A 12,798-nucleotide genomic window follows, 5' to 3' on the forward strand; every position below is an offset into this window, starting at 1 on the left:
ATTAACTTTGCTGATATTTCATCATATCCACCAGATGTTTTTGATTTTAAAGATTTTATGATGGACATTATTTCTGCTGGGGTAGTGAGGGTCAAATTCATATTATGGAAGTTACTTGAAATGTCTGGTCTGGTCTGAGGTATTCCACAGCAGCATCTACTGAACCTGACAACCCCATCTTTTCGGTAACAGTTATAAAATGTTTGTCAAAAAGTTCTGCAACACTATACACATCTGTCACCAATGTATCATTTACTCTTACTGCTATTTGTTCCTCTTCATGTCTGGTTCTACCGGTCTCCTCCTTCACTATATCCCATATTGTCTTTATTTTGTTATCTGATATGACTATCTTTTCCTTGTAATATATTTTCTTTGATGTCCATATTACAAGCTTTAGTATTTTGCAGTATTTCTTGTAATGTGCTATAGCATCAACATCAGAACTGTTTCGGACTGACAGATACAGTTTTCTTTTTGTTTTACAAGATACCCCTATTCCTTGAATAATCCATGGCTTCTTTGTAGACTTTGCTCTAACCTTGGTAAGTTTTGGGGGAAAACAGTGTTCAAATAAGGTAAGCACTTTATTAGCAAAAGTGTTATTTTTTCATTCATGTCATGAGCACTGTAAACATCAATCCAGTGAATGTCTCTGAGGAGTGTCCTAAAATAATCAATTTTTGCTTATTGATTACCCTCTTTAACTCAGATTTAACAGATTTTATATCCTGATCAGTATTAACATTTAACAGAAGAAACTGCATGTCATGATCTGAGAGGCCATTGACTATTGGTTTTGTAATATAATTTTGTTCATTGGACTTTTCTATAAAGATATTATCAATGGCTGTTTGTGAGCAATTGACTACTCTAGTGGGGAACTTTACAGTGGGAATTAAATTGAATGATAGTGTTACTACCTCAAGTAAGTTCTTATTGGGAGAGTCTTTAAGGAAATCTACATTGAAATCAGCAACCACTATTTCTTTGTTTTTGGTTGTTAAATGGGCCAGTACAGCTTCAAGGTGGTTTACGAACAGATTAAAGTTACCTGCAGGTGCTCAATATACACTTAATATTATGAAGGATTTTTTGTGAAATTCGACTTCTGTTGCACATTCCTCCATATGCTGTTCTAGGCAAAATTTGTGAATTTCTATGTTCTTAAATTTATGACAGTTCCTGATGAATGTGGCAACTCCTCCTTTCTCCATTTCTGATCTACAAAAGTGAGATGCTAAGCTATACCCTGTAACACTTAAAAGTTGTATACCAGTGGTCACATGATGTTCAGAGAGGCAGATTATGTCAGCTGGGTTTGAAGACTCTAATTCATCTATGCAGACAGTTAATTCATTAATTTTATTTCTCAGTCCTCAAACATTTTGATGCAATAAAGATAGCTGACATTTCACATTGACTGAGTTAAAATTGGGTAGAGTTAAAATATCTGCTGACTGTTGAAAATTCTCAACCAATAGCTGTTTATGCTGATGTAATAAGCTAGAATTATGTTTTTTGGTTTCTTTCTCAAACTGAAGGTTTGTCTCAGTTATAACCTCTCTTAAAATTTGGTTTCTTTCTGTCCTCTCTACCCTAAGAAAGGGTCTTTTCTGAACCCTATAACCACTGATATTTTACCACTCATGACAGTGCCTCCCTCCTTTAACTTTCCTGCTATTTACCCTTCCCAGCCAATTTACCCTTCCCCTTCCTGTTGAGGTGAAGGCCATGCCTAGTATAATCCCACCTATTGAGAGAATCAACAGGAACCACACCAATGTGTGACCCTGCAGCTGATATAAGCAGCCGTTCCAGCTCCAAATTAACTCTCCTGACAGAAGAGTTCAAATGAGGTTGGTCATGGTGCCCAAGAACAGATACAAACTCAACACTAGTATGCTTCGATGCTGATGGAATCTTTGGCAGGTCACACTCTATACTGTACGTAGGATCTCTGTCAATACTGTTTCCTGCCCCACCCACTATAACCACAGTGTCTTCCTTAGTGAAATCTTTGCAAAGTGATCCTAAATCCTCTGGGGGAGGAGAGGAGGATGCAAATGCCCACTATGTGTGTATGTCCTTGACTGCATCAAGTGCCAGCAGAAGTGAGGTAGAGTCAGAATTCAGGAACACAGATTTTTCTTTATATCTTGTAACTGTAAAGTCCACATATCCCCTCTAGGAAACGTTCACCTGTTTTTAAGAAATCTAGATGCCTAATTGAGCTGACTGTCAGAGAAGAAGAAACAGTTAAAAGTTTGATATTTCAATGTCGATTTTTTACAAGACACAGACAAGAACAATTAACTGGAATCATTATGTGGGTATTTCAATATAATTTCAGTGGTTAATTCTCCAACTCTGTGTAGCAAGCTAGTAGGGCTCTGACTGATAATATTTTTTTCCCAGTTGTTAGTGGACTATCTGATAATTTTGCACAGTTTATATCAATAAACAGTAGACCTTATACTCCTAAGGCAGGTTCATGCAAGGTACTGTGCCTCATTAATGAAAACAGGATACATTTTTTTTTATTTAATAAAATTGCAGCCAAATAGCCATATACAGTTACTTTGCTTAACATTTTACATTTACCTTTACATTTTACATTTTTACATATTCATTTATCGATTTCACTCTTTTACTATACAGTTCTATGTGGTATCATTCACAGGCTTTGTTACACAGTTCACATACACATGTTGTGGTTGGGTCATGATAAGTTTTGTTTTTGCAAATTAGATGATGAAAGAAGCTTGGTGCTGTCCATGAGCGGTTCGTCATTGCTTCGGTGCCATAGAACTCTGGCCATACTTTTTCTCGTTTGTCCTCCATGATCTTCAGTTGCTTTCTGGAAGCCCTGGTGTGTGGCATCATGTATCGAAGTTTGATGTCTTCAATTAGGAATGTACACTAGTCTAGATCTTGTTGTCTTTGAGAGACCTAGTGCTCTTTTTAGATAAGTCGATTTTACCTTTTCTAGTATTTCTAGATTTTTTCTGTCAGGTGGTCCCATAGAACCTCCATCCCATAGGCCAGGATTGGCAAGATTTTTGCATTGAATAATTTCATGGCTGTTTGTAGACTGAGTAGGGGGATGTTTTTGATGTCCTGTATTGCTATTATTGCTTGGGCTGCACGTTCTGTTGTATGTTTTGTGAAGCATTTGGCTGTTGGTTGAAATGTCACCCCTAGGTATTTAAAGTCTGATGAGATTTTTATTTTTTGTCCTCTGATGTTGATTTCTGCATTCCTGAGTGTTTTGCCTCCTTTTCTGAAAATTGCCATTTCTGTCTTTGTTATGTTTATGTGTAGTTTGTGTTCACTGCACCATTTGTCTATTTTCTCAATTATTTTCTGCAGCTTCTGTATATCTGTTGAACAATACGGCTATGTTGTCAATGTATGCATGTACATATCCATCTTATTCATTTTCTCCAATTCGGAGTACTTCTTCAGTGGCAAGAATGTACAGCAAAGGGCTCATTGGGTCACCCTGTAAGACTCCGTTTGATTCCAGAATGAGGTTCGAAAAAGAGACGTTGTCTGATATTGTGATTAAGTTGTATTCGAGGATTGACTTGATTATTCTTGGCCATATGCTGTCTTCTCCCATTGTGTTTTCCAGTTTTTGAACTATGACATCTCTTTCCAGTAGGCTTTGGTAGAGTCTATGAACACTGTGTAGAACATTTATTTCTTTTTTAGCACTTCATCGATGTTGTTTAAAGGAAGCCTGACTGCTGTAAGTGTTGATCTACCAGATCTGATACCCATTTGTCGTTCTGGGAGATGACTGTCCACAGAGGTTTTGATTTTTTGTGTAATTATCTTTGAAAACATCTTTAACTGAGCATTTTTCAGGGCTGTGCCTCTGTACTTGTTTGGATCTGTTGGGTCTCCTCTACCTTTGTAGAGAACTTTTATTGTCGAGTGTCTCCATTGTCTGAATTCTTCCAAGTTCTAGGCATTTGTTAAATAGTTTGATCCATACGTGTTGGATGGCCTCTTTCACATCTTTTATATGTTCATTATATATATTAGATTAGATTAGATTAGATTAGATTAGATTAGATTAATACTAGTTCCATGGATCATGAATACGATATTTCGTAATGATGTGGAACGAGTCGAATTTTCCAATACATGACATAATTAGGTTAATTTAACAACATACTTAAGTTAATATAACAAATTTATTTTTTTGTGTTTTTTTATTTTTATTTTTTTATTTTTTTATATTTTTTTAACGTTTTTTTTCCCTTAATTTATATCTAAAAATTCCTCTATGGAGTAGAAGGAGTTGTCATTCAGAAATTCTTTTAATTTCTTCTTAAATACTTGTTGGTTATCTGTCAGACTTTTGATACTATTTGGTAAGTGACCAAAGACTTTAGTGCCAGTATAATTCACCCCTTTCTGTGCCAAAGTTAGATTTAATCTTGAATAGTGAAGATCGTCCTTTCTCCTAGTATTGTAGTTATGCACACTGCTATTACTTTTGAATTGGGTTTGGTTGTTAATAACAAATTTCATAAGAGAGTATATATACTGAGAAGCTACTGTGAATATCCCTAGATCCTTAAATAAATGTCTGCAGGATGATCTTGGGTGGACTCCAGCTATTATTCTGATTACACGCTTCTGTGCAGTAAATACTTTATTCCTCAGTGATGAATTACCCCAAAATATGATGCCATATGAAAGCAATGAGTGAAAATAGGCGTAGTAAGCTAATTTACTAAGATGTTTATCACCAAAATTTGCAATGACCCTTATTGCATAAGTAGCTGAACTCAAACGTTTCAGCAGATCATCAATGTGTTTCTTCCAATTTAATCTCTCATCAATGGACATACCTAAAAATTTGGAATATTCTACCTTAGCTATATGCTTCTGATTAAGGTCTATATTTATTAATGGCGTCATACCATTCACTGTACGGAACTGTATGTACTGTGTCTTATCAAAATTCAGTGAGAGTCCGTTTACAAGGAACCACTTAGTAATTTTCTGAAAGACAGTATTGACAATTTCATCAGTTAATTCTTGTTTCTCAGGTGTGATTACTATACTTGTATCATCAGCAAAGAGAACTAACTTTGCCTTTTCATGAATATAGAATGGGAAGTCATTAATATATAATAAGAACAACAAAGGACCCAAGACTGACCCTTGTGGAACCCCATTCTTGATAGTTCCCCAGTTTGAGGAATGTGCTGATCTTTGCATGTTACGAGAACTACTTATTTCAACTTTCTGCACTCTTCCAGTTAGGTACGAATTAAACCATTTGTGCACTGTCCCACTCATGCCACAATACTTGAGCTTGTCTAGCAGAATTTCATGATTTACACAATCAAAAGCCTTTGAGAGATCACAAAAAATCCCAATGGGAGGTGTTCGGTTATTCAGATCATTCAAAATTTGACTGGTGAAAGCATATATGGCATTTTCTGTTGAAAAACCTTTCTGGAAACCAAACTGACATTTTGTTAGTACTTCATTTTTACAGATATGTGAAGCTACTCTTGAATACATTACTTTCTCAAAAATTTTGGATAAAGCTGTTAGAAGGGAGATTGGACGGTAATTGTTGACATCAGATCTATCCCCCTTTTTATGCAAAGGTATAACAATAGCATATTTCAGTCTATCAGGGAAAATGCCCTGTTCCAGAGAGCTATTACACAGGTGGCTGAGAATCTTACTTATCTGTTGAGAACAAGCTTTTAGTATTTTGCTGGAAATGCCATCAATTCCATGTGAGTTTTTGCTTTTAAGCAAGTTTATTATTTTCCTAATTTCAGAGGGAGAAGTGGGTGAGATTTCAATTGTATCAAATTGCATAGGTATGGCCTCTTCCATTAACAGCCTAGCATCTTCTAATGAACACCTGGATCCTACTATATCCACAACATTTAGAAAATGATTATTAAAAATATTTTCAACTTCTGACTTTTTGTTCGTAAAGTTTTCATTCAATTTGATGGTAATACTGTCTTCCTCTGCTCTTGGTTGACCTGTTTCTCTTTTAATAATATTCCAAATTGTTTTAATTTTATTATCAGAGTTGCTGATTTCAGACATGATACACATACTTCTGGATTTTTTAATAACTTTTCTTAATATAACACAGTAGTTTTTATAATTTTTGATAGTTTCTGGGTCACTACTCTTTCTTGCTGTCAGATACATTTCCCTTTTCCGGTTACAAGATTTTTTATACCCTTAGTAAGCCATGGTTTGTTACAAGGTTTCTTACGAGTATATTTAACTATTTTCTTGGGGAAGCAGTTTTCAAATGCATTTACAAAAATGTCATGAAATAAATTATATTTTAAATTGGCATCAGATTCACGGCACACCTCATCCCAGTCTAACTGCTGTAGGCTTTCCCTGAAATTTGCAATTGTTAAATCGTTGACTGAACGTACTACTTTGGAGGACTGTTTAGTATTGCTGAATGGAGCTATGTCATATATTGTAACTAGCTGTGCACCATGATCAGAAAGACCATTCTCAACAGGCTGAGCATTTATCTGGTTAAACTTATCTTGGTCTATAAAGAAGTTATCTATCAGTGAGCTGCTATCCTTTACCACCCGAGTAGGAAAATCAATAACGGGTGTCAAATTGAAAGAACCGAGTGATACTTCAAGGTCATTTTTCCTATTACCCTCTTTCAGAGAATCTACATTGAAGTCCCCACAAATAATAATTTGCTTCCCCCTGTCTGACAGATAGCACAACAAGGAGTCCAAATTTTTCAGAAATAGATGAAAATTTCCTGATGGGGACCTATATACAGTTACAATTATAAATGTGCCTTTATTTAATTTAAGCTCACAGGCACATGCTTCTATATGTTTCTCTACACAAAACTTTTTTGTTTCTATACTTTTTGCACAATGATAACTTTTGACATATATGGCAACTCCTCCTTTCTCCATATTTTCTCTCATTACACGTGCAGAGAGCTTATAACCACTTACATTTACCTTATCCATATCAGTAACAATGTGATGCTCAGACAGGCATAGTATATCTATTTCATTCTCAGCTTCTAAATCTTCTAAACAAACCAGAAGCTCATCTACTTTATTCTTTAAACTCCCAATATTTTGATGAAATATACTTACATTATTTTTAATTATACTTTTATGAGAACCTTTCCTTATTCTAACATTTGCAGTACTCTCCTGTCTGAGTTTCTCATTGTGCTTAGGCCTAGTTCCTATACCAGTGGTCACATGGTGTTCAGAGAGGCAGATTATGTCAACTGGGTTGAGTGACTTTAATTCATCAATGGAATTACCTAGGACTGAGATACAACTTGGTGGAGATAAAATTTCTGGTGATTGGTGAAAATTTATAATTGATAGCTGTGATTGGTGATCCAATGTGCTAGAATTGTGCTGTTTAATTTCTTTCCTAAACTGAAGATTTGTTTCAATCCTGACCTCTCGTAGAACTTGACATCTTTCTGTCTTACCTATCCTAAAAAAGGTGCTGCTCCAACACCTGTAACCACTGGTACTTTACCATTCATGGCAGTGCCTCCCCCCCTTAAATTTCCTGCTATTACCCCAGCCAGTTTCCCCTTCCCTTTCCTGTTGAGATGTAGGCCATGCCTGGTATAGTCCCACCTACTGAGATAATCAACAAGAACCACACCAATATGAGCCCCCGCACCCGATCCAAGCAGCCGTTCCAACTCCAAATTAACTCTCCCAACAGAAGAGTTCAAATGAGGCCGGTCATGGCGTCTCAGGACAGATACAAATTCAACATTGGTGTGTCTCGATGCTGACGCAATCTTTACCAGGTCACACTCTATACTGTACCCAGGATCTCTGTCGATGCTGTTCCCTGGCCCTCCCACAATAACCACGGTGTCTTCCCTGGTAAATCCTTTACAGAGTGAACCTAAATCCTCTGTCAGGTCCTGCTGCTTTCTTGTTCTTTAGAGTACTTTTATTACTCCTTTTACATCTTCTTCATTTAGAGGTTCCCATACATTGTCTTTTTCCTTAGTTTGATGTTGTTTCTCTTTCTTTGGGGGTGTTTTGATTCCTCGTTTGTTCGGTATCTTATTGAAGTGGTCTTCCCATTCCTTCATGTCTATATTTGGTGTATGAGCTAGTTTTCTTGGTCTTGCTGCTATGTATGGGTCTTGCTGCTATGTATGGGTCTTTCTCTGCTTCATCTGCTTCTCTTTTTGCCTCTCTTTCTATGTATTCTTTTTTCTTCTCTTCTATTAGTTTTTTGTAGAGTCTCCTCTCTTCTGCGTACAGTTTGTCTGTTTCCTCGTCATGCTGGTTTCTTAATGTGTGGAGCGTTCTTACAACAGTGTTCCTTTTGCTGTAGCATTCAGCATCGAACCATCTTTTTGCCGTCCTTGTTTTTGGGTTTGTTTGTATCACCGAATTTTTCAGGAGGTCTTCTATTTAGTCTGTTGCTTTTTCAAGGTCTCCTTCCTCTATTAAAGTTTCTATTTGTGTTATTTGTTCTTGCTGGTTTGTTAATTTTTCAATATCTATTTTTCTTTGTGTGATTTGGTGGGTCTTTCTTGCTGGCGGTGACATGACGTTATTTATTTTTATCTTCATTGGAATGTGCTTTTGCATAGGAGTAATGGAGTCATGCCACATCGGTTGAATACTTCCTTTTATTTCTCCTCTTGTTAATGCGATATCAATGGTGCTTTTCCCATTGTGGCATATGTATGTAGGTATCTGTCTATTGTTCAGTAGGGTGAAACCATGTTCTTCTAGGGTTTCAATGACTATTTTTGTTTTATAGTTCTCCATGTCTAGTCTGCAGTTGAGATCGCCTGCAATAATAGTGGGTTTGCTGTCACAATGTTTGATGAGTGTGACTATTTCGTCAATTATTTCTACAGCATTTGTATGTGGTTTAGAATAGGCTGTAATTATATTTGTGTCAACCAGTGTTTCAGTAGGATAGATATTGCTCCCATGGGTCGTCCTCTTTCTCCCTTCTTTGCCATTAGGTGATAATTGTAGAAATCTTTATGTTGCCAGTTGTCTATCAGGAACGTTTCTGTTAGAATTGCAAGATCCGAGTTTTGCAGAATGTCTGTTGGTGTTCGGTTAAGAGCAGTTTTTATTCCCTCTGAATTCCACAAGACTGCTTTTATTTCTTGCTCTTATGGTTTTCTTCTTAGCTTAGTTGAGCTTTGCTCCCTCTTCCATTGATCGTCTTGGGAAATAAAATCGATGTACTTTTATGTTTTCCAGCCAGAATTCTGGTTCTTGTGTGATTTGTAGCTTTTCAAATGGAATGTTTTAAGATTAAGTTAAAAGAAGTGGTGTGGGGTGAGGTATATATGGAAAGAGATGCTGATATCAAATTCAATAAATTCCATAGTAAATTTTTGTCAATATTTCCTAGAAAAATTAGCCAGAAAAAAGCCATTAAAGAAAACAAGGAAACTAAAATCTCATGTAAGAGGAAGAGGAAAATTTATATAAAGGTCAGAATAAATTAAGATTTGACATTACTTGCATACTACAAAAGTACTGTTATATTTTTGGGAAAGTCATTAAATTTACAGATTGATGCACATCCTGATAGAAATTAATAATACCAATAATAAAATGAAAACTATATGGGATATTGTCAAATGGGAGTCAGTGAACAAAATACTGTAACAATTATATCAAATCACAATGTTGTGACTGATAATTCACAAGCTGCAAGTACTTTTAACAATCATTTTCTAAATGTAACAGCAAAAGTAATATTAAATAGTTCAGATGAAGTAGTAAGAGAGTATACTGAAGATGTCATTCCACAAAGCTTTAAGCAACTAGAAGTAGCTATAGTAGCCTTCAATGAAATTAATAAAATTATAAAAATTCTTAGAAACAAAAGCTCTGCGGTGTTGATGGAATTTCAAATAGAATTCTGAGAAGTTGTTCCAACTTAATGAATAATGTCTGTAGTGATAATGCAATGCATCACTGGCACAGAGAATTTTTCTAGACAGGACAAAATATGTAATTGCTAAGTCTCTTAATAAGAAAAGTGACAGATAATAAATAAATATTGCCCAATTTTCTCACTGAAATCTTTTTCCAGAATATTTAAAAAAGTAATGTACTTTAGAGTTGTCTCACATTTAAGTAGAAACAATGTACTTAACATATCACAGTTTGGAATCCATAATGATTACTCATCTGAGAATTCCATTTATACTTTAACTCACCATATATTACAAGCCTTAAATAAAACAGTATCACCAGTTGATATTTTTTGTGACCTTTCCAAGGCATTTAATTGTGTAGATCATGTTACTCTATCAGAATAGCTCATGTTTTATGGAATTTACGAATTTACGCACAACTGGTTTGAATCATACATAACAAACAGAATGCGAAAAGTTGTGCTGCATAATTCAAACAATGTTGAAAGGAGGTAAAATTTTAGTGACAGGGGAGAAATAACAAAGGCAGTCCCACAGGATTCAATTTCAGGTTCACTCCTGTTACTTAAATATGTAAATATGTGAATGATCATCCACTTAACATTCATCAAGTATATCTGGAACTTTTCGAAGATGATCTTATTCTTACAATAAATTCCATTGAAATTGAAGCTTTCAGTATGTGGTGCTCTATAGAAGAATATTGAAGATAAGATGGGTAGATCACATAACTAATGGGGAGGTACTGAATAAAACTGGGGAGACAATAAATTTGTAGCACAATTTGACCAAAAGAAGGGATCAGTTGATAGAACACATTCTGAGACATCAAGGGATCACCAAATCACCAAGTTAGTATTGGAGGGAAGGATGTAGGTTGCAGTAGTTATTCAGAGATGAAGAGTCTCACACAGGATAGAGTGGCATGGAGACCTGCATCAAAACAATCTTTGGACTGAAGACCACAACACAGACCGATATCAACAGAAGAGATTGTTAATGATGTTTTATAGAGAGTTATTAAGTGGTTCTCTGAAAATGGACTCTCCCTGAATTTTGAGAAAATACACTATATTCAATTCTGTTCAACAAATGGTCATACCAACAACTGATGTAGCACATGAACAGGAACCAGTAGAGAGAATAGAATGCTCCAAATTTTTGGATGTACATCTTAATGAAAACTTGACCTGGGAGAAGAATGTTACTGAACTTCTCAGACAATTAAGTTCAGATACTTTCGCTCTTCATGTAACTGCTAGTCTTGTAAACAAATGAATCAACCTTCTGACATATTTTGCCTATTTCCACTCAGTAGTGTGTTATGGAATAATTTTCTGAGGTAACTCATCACTTAGAAAGTACTGATTGCACAAATGTGTGCAATAAGAATAATATGAGATTTTCATCTTTTCAAGGAGCTGGGCATTTTAATGTGCCATTACAATACACATATGCACTAACAAAATTTGTCATAAGTAACTGGTCCCAATTTGAGAAGAATAATGATATTTATACCTTCAACACAGGAGGAAAAAAATGAGGTTCATTACCCAATATTAAAGCTGTCAGTGTCTCAGAAAGGAGCGCAATATGCAGCAACAAAGTTTTGGTCATTTTACCAATACCATAAAATGTCTGACAGGTTGCAAAGCAAGTTTTAAACCTAACCCAAAATCAGTTCCCCTGGACACCTCCTTCTAGCCCATAAATAAATTTCTATTTAAAAATTTGTAGCCTGTTAGAAAAATAAAGTAAAATACCAAATAGTTTCTAAGTGTAGAGACATGATGATCACTAAAAAATTATCTCTGAATAAGATTTAATTACTAAATAATTAGTAACATTTTAATCTCCAGTTTTTCTTATCATTGTCTATAACCTTATTTCTTTTCAGGTTTTGCATCTGGACCTATAGTGCTGAGATTTCATAGTGATGATGTTACAGAGCCTGAAAAAGAAACGGGATTTCACATTACTTACAAGCAACTAGGAACAGGTTGCATGCGGTCCCTAAGATAAACATTCTGCTCAACAATTACAAAGAAAATTTATGTATTTATTTATTGTATTTATACAAGAGTAAGGTGTATTGAAAACCTCTAACAAAATCCACAGAGCAGATACTCATCAAAGTGATAGTTAACTAGATATTATAAATAAATCATATGTCAGAAACACTAAAGGCCTGTACTTTGACCAATAACATTAGACAAAAATAACAAGAGAATGATGAATTAGACTGCCTAATTTAGTGTATGTGATTTCCTTGCTGCCAATCATTAGAATTCATTAAATTGCAAGCTAAACTTGGATGATGAACCAGAATTGTCATCAAAACATAACAAGATATAATATAGCAGTACTCTACTAGAGATGACTGCTATTTTTGTCAAATGTTTCGAACATTAAGGTACAGCTGGATTATGAGATTCCTGGTTGTATGGTGCAGTGGTGCTGAAGGTCAAATAAATAGAGACTTTATGAAGTACTCTTATTAAGCCGCATAACCTATGAACAGCTTCACAAAAATGTCATATTCACCTGGTAATCATTGCTGCTTCCAGTATCCTGCACTTGGAAATTTACACACCATAAGCTCATTCTGCTGATTTTTAACCTGTCGGTAATGTATGTTGTTAGCTTAGGGCACACAAGATTACAGTTATCAGCAGAGATAATGTATAATTGAATATTTTGTGTTCATTTGTTGGTTACCAACTGCATAAGATTCCATTATTGTTCTGGTGTAACCACAAGCGCTGGAACAAATATGAAGAATGCAAGAGAATGGAAGGCTGTGAAACGATATTGGCCAATAGTGCACTGACCAAGAC

The 12,798-nt window shown here is 35.4% G+C and overlaps 1 protein-coding gene across 1 annotated transcript in view; it reads left to right on the forward strand.

Annotated features, from left to right (window-relative positions):
- Positions 1–12,450, forward strand: part of LOC124722964 — a 355,252-nt gene extending 342,802 nt beyond the window's left edge. The window contains exon 8 of the mRNA XM_047248133.1: positions 11,859–12,450. Within this exon, the coding sequence (XP_047104089.1) occupies positions 11,859–11,983 (125 nt within the window). The 3' untranslated portion in view covers positions 11,984–12,450. The remainder of the gene's footprint in view (positions 1–11,858) is intronic.
- The last annotated feature ends 348 nt before the right edge of the window (positions 12,451–12,798 follow it).

This window comes from Schistocerca piceifrons, chromosome X (assembly GCF_021461385.2).
Source record: "Schistocerca piceifrons isolate TAMUIC-IGC-003096 chromosome X, iqSchPice1.1, whole genome shotgun sequence".
Classification (NCBI taxonomy): Eukaryota; Metazoa; Arthropoda; class Insecta; order Orthoptera; family Acrididae; genus Schistocerca; species Schistocerca piceifrons.